Here is a 4,298-nt window from a genome sequence, read left to right as displayed (position 1 = left end):
GTGTCTCTGTCCTAATCTATCTGTCACCTTGGGATATTTACAATGGCCATTAAGAGATGGCAATTTCTCAGGCGCATTCTTGGGCCCATCATTATACAGTGGAGAACAATTTATAGTCATTGGGCAATAAGAATTTGCACTTAGAGAAATTTAAAGAATGTGAGCCGTGGACCCAACATGTTTTTTTTTTTTTTTTCTTTTTGGAGAGCTAAACTAGGTGGTTACCAGCTTATAAACAGCAATAAATGTCTCTGGAAATGGAATGACTTGGAGAACACTGCTTTTATCTCAACTCTGTAGTTGGAAGGAAAACCGAGAAACCAATCAATAGTACAGGAGTAAGACCCACAGTGGGGTGCGGGACAGGTTTTGTTCTGTGTGAGACCCAGGGTTAAAATGCCAGTAGAGGCACGGCTGGATGTAGTCACTAGTCTTCTCCACACTCTCTCCCACAGTTCTCACCTCTCCTCTAACCAAAGTTGAACAAATATTTAGAGAATGTTGGTTTGAAGGGAAGTCAAATTATTAACGTACTCTAGTGCCCTATGTCTCTGTCAAGCCTCATAAGCATCATATAACTTATTTCCTGTCTCTTTTTTTTCCTATTTATTTTATAGTGTCCATGGAAAACATTGGAGAACAAGGTAAAATATATTATTGTTTCAGATAAAAATCTTAAAATGGTTTGAAATAACAACTAGAATTCACTTAGGTTTGGTTGGGATTAATAAATTATTCTTTGAGAATGTGGAAACAGGATGGGGTTAAAGGCATCTCATTCCCTTAGTCCCCAGACTGAATTATGTCAGACACTTGGCAAAGGACTCTTCCCTGAAATGGCAGTAATTGTGCCAAAGGTTCTTCTGGCTTCAAGATACGGGAATATTAACAATTTCCTGTTTCGACTCAGAGTATTACCCCGTACTTGTGTCACTTATATAATCCATGGAACATATAATCAGTTCTAGTTATCTCACACTGATTTAAGTGCCTTATTGGATATTATAATTTTTTAATGATTCTATAAATATGTGTGCCATCATTCTTTTAAAAAGTTAAACTTACTATTAAAGTTTTAAAATACCAAATAAACTAGCATATTTTAATTAGCATATTTTTACTCAACTATATCTTACAGAATTATTATATATTAATCTGTATTCCATAATTAATCATCACTGTATACAAAATTAATATTTTATATTTGCATAATACTTCAAGAATAAAACACCACACAAAGTGTGTTTATATGCATTACCTGAAAAAAGCATCAGAATGCTTTTCTTAATAATTGTCCCATGTAATAAGTAAGACATTTAACTTCTATTAGAAGAGATCTCTCTTTGTCCAGATGGTCTCTGTTTAGATATGTTGTCATTAAAACAGTGAGGGCCACTACATTTGACTTTAGCTAAACAAGTAAGTAAGCAAACAGCTTCTCATGGAGGAACTGCTTTTGCTATTTTTTTTGTGAAGCAAAGTTCATAAATTCTGAATGTTTTGACATTTCTTTAATGCTACGTTTATTATTTGGAGTTGCAGGCATAGCTTCCTACTTTTAGAGTTTACAAAAGGTCCCTGTGAGCCGTTTGCCAACGGATAGGCCTTTCTGTGGGTGAGAGGCTTCTAATCATGGGTATAGATCTGATTATGTATTACTAGGGAATTTTTTTTTTTAACTCTTGGCTTTAAGTATAAAATCTTATTCATTGAGTTGTACTTATTCTGGTATAACATAAACGAACTTATTTATAATAATAAAAATTAATAAATAATAAAAATTCAAAATAGAATGAATTTATTATAACTGGTAATTTTGTTATTTTAGAACAATCAGATCTTTTGTGAATACCATGACTTTAATATGTATTTGCATATTACAGTGATAATTATGTTTCTCTCACTTTAGTTGTGTGCCTGATTGCTTATCATCTACTTTTTGCAATGTTTGTCTGGTCATATTGGAAAACTATCTTTACATTACCAATGAATCCTTCAAAAGAAGTAAGTTAAAATATTAGCAAAGTTATCCTAAAGATGGAAATCAATAATATTGATATCTGAAGAATGAATTTTATGTCTTCTTACTAATTCTGCAAACTTACTGAGTGTAGTGATTTTTTAATATTAATGTGTCTGTTAGTAAACATTTGAATTTTCATTTGGTAAATATTATTTGTATACCAGATGAGTATTATATTTCCAATATTACATCTGTTAAGTGTTCCATTTCTACTTTAGAATGAGACATTAGGATGGATGGATAGATGGATGGATGGATGATAGACACATAGATAGATAGATAAATAGATAGATGATAGATAGAGCTAAAAGTAGACGTGCTCCTATTATAATTATCATACTAATGGTTTATTAGTTAGCTGTTAGCCACCAAACAACAACAACAACAACAACAAAGTAATGAGTTAACTAATGTCTCCATTCAAAGTCTGTAGCTAGTCCACAGCTGCCAGTTACCCAGGCTCCTTCTATTTTGTTCCTCTGACATGTGTAGCCTCCATTCCCAAGGTCACCTTTTGGCATAAGATATCTGCTCTGGTTCCATGTCTGCATTTCAGCCAACAAGCTGGAAAAAATAGGAAAAAGTAGAAGTAAATATTCTTCCCTTTAAGGACACTTTTTGGAGTTGCTGATGCCATTCCCGGTTACATTTAGAACTTAGTCATATGGCCGTTTATATTTGCACAAAAGGCTGGGAGTATAGTCTTCATTCTGAATGGTCTTCTGAACCAGATTAGGAGAAATAAAGAGTATATGTTAGGAGTCAACTAGCAGTCTAAGCCACAGAAGCTTTTAAGTAAAGCGATATGATCAGATATACATTTTGAAAAGATCATTTTGGCTATTTGTTTCTAGGTCTTTAATCTTAGTTAAATATTTTTGGACCAAAGTGCTGTGTCTTACTCATTTTTATTTCCTTGCCATTTAATCCAGTACACATATGTTGAATAGAAATACACTTTGTTCCAGTAATAATAGTGTAATTTTAGTAGGTTAACCTTAAAAAAAAAGTCTAGGCATCACTATAAATTGTTTCCTGAAATAATCTGTTTGAAATGAAACTGGTCAGAAAGGCTAATAAATATGCTATATGACCTAGGAAAGAATATTAAAAACAAAACCACAGATATTTGCACAGAATTAATGGTATGCTTGGCCTAGAATGAGTTAGATGTAGTCTTTTTTTCTTCTACTGTCTACTTATTTTTCTTTTCCTACTTCTTTTTTCTTCTTTCCTATCATGTTTACTTCTTTTCTATCATTTCTCTTACCCCCATCCTGGACTTATTTGTAGGTTTGAGGGAAAATGCTGACTTTTATCATAGGCGATCTCATCCATTCTGATGGCTTACCTATGACCTCTGTGTTAAAAATTTCCAAATATATTTCTAGCTCTGACCCCTCCTATGAATTTCAAACATATATTTTCCTGCCAAATATAGCTTCTTGATCATTCCACTGACACCGCAAATTCAACACGTCAAAAACTGAACTCATCACTCTCTTCTTCACCAAACCATGATTCATCCGTTTCTTATACCAATTAATGCCACTGACATTCACCTCATCATTCAATACAGAAGCTTGGCAGCCATGCTTGAATCCTCCGCTTCCTCACCCCTCTGCCAATATCTCGATTCTGCTGATGTTTTCACATCCTAATGGTTGGTTTTGTTTTAGTTCCAGCTCCTTCTCTCTCCCTTCCTCTCTCTTTCCTTCCTACCTTTTTTCTTCTTCTTGTTCTTCTTTCCTCCCTCCTTTCTTCCCTCCCTCCCTTCCTCTCTCCCTTCCTTTATTATTATTGACTTAATTCAGGGTTTTGATCACCTATTTTGTCTGAGACATTGTAATCTTCTCCTATATGGTGTCACTGTTTTCAGTCTTGCCTACATTTCCTTCTCAGAACCCTGTAAAAATTCATCATCCACCTGAAGCTGCAGCGATCCATCTAAAAACAAATTTAATACTTTCACGCTACTGTATCTATTCTGTGACTCCACATATTTCACAGGGTGAAGGCCAGTCTCCCTAGTCTGGCAACAATGACTCTTGTCTAAATTTCTGACTTCCCACTTTACACTCTAATAGTTCTTAATTACATTTCTAATAGGAATTTCAAATTCAACATACCTGAAAACAAACTTCTGATTTTCCACCTACTCCCCCAATTCTTCTATTTCTAAAGTTTTCTTGTCTCAATAATGGCAACTCCATTCTTCCATTTATTCAGGTCAAAACAAAACCTTGGAGTGATCCTTGCTACTCTTTTTCTCTCA

At 34.2% G+C, this 4,298-nt stretch overlaps 1 protein-coding gene across 1 annotated transcript in view; it reads left to right on the top strand.

Moving 5' to 3' along the window:
* The window catches only part of ZDHHC2 (zinc finger DHHC-type containing 2), a 48,869-nt gene that overhangs the window by 20,050 nt on the left and 24,521 nt on the right, over positions 1-4,298 (top strand). The window contains exons 2-3 of the mRNA XM_011365281.2: positions 611-644; positions 1,910-2,004. Of these exons, the coding sequence (XP_011363583.1) occupies positions 623-644; positions 1,910-2,004 (117 nt within the window). The 5' untranslated portion in view covers positions 611-622. The remainder of the gene's footprint in view (positions 1-610; positions 645-1,909; positions 2,005-4,298) is intronic.

This window comes from Pteropus vampyrus, unplaced genomic scaffold (assembly GCF_000151845.1).
Source record: "Pteropus vampyrus isolate Shadow unplaced genomic scaffold, Pvam_2.0 Scaffold108, whole genome shotgun sequence".
NCBI lineage: Eukaryota > Metazoa > Chordata > Mammalia > Chiroptera > Pteropodidae > Pteropus > Pteropus vampyrus.
This window is presented reverse-complemented; position numbering and strand designations above follow the sequence as displayed.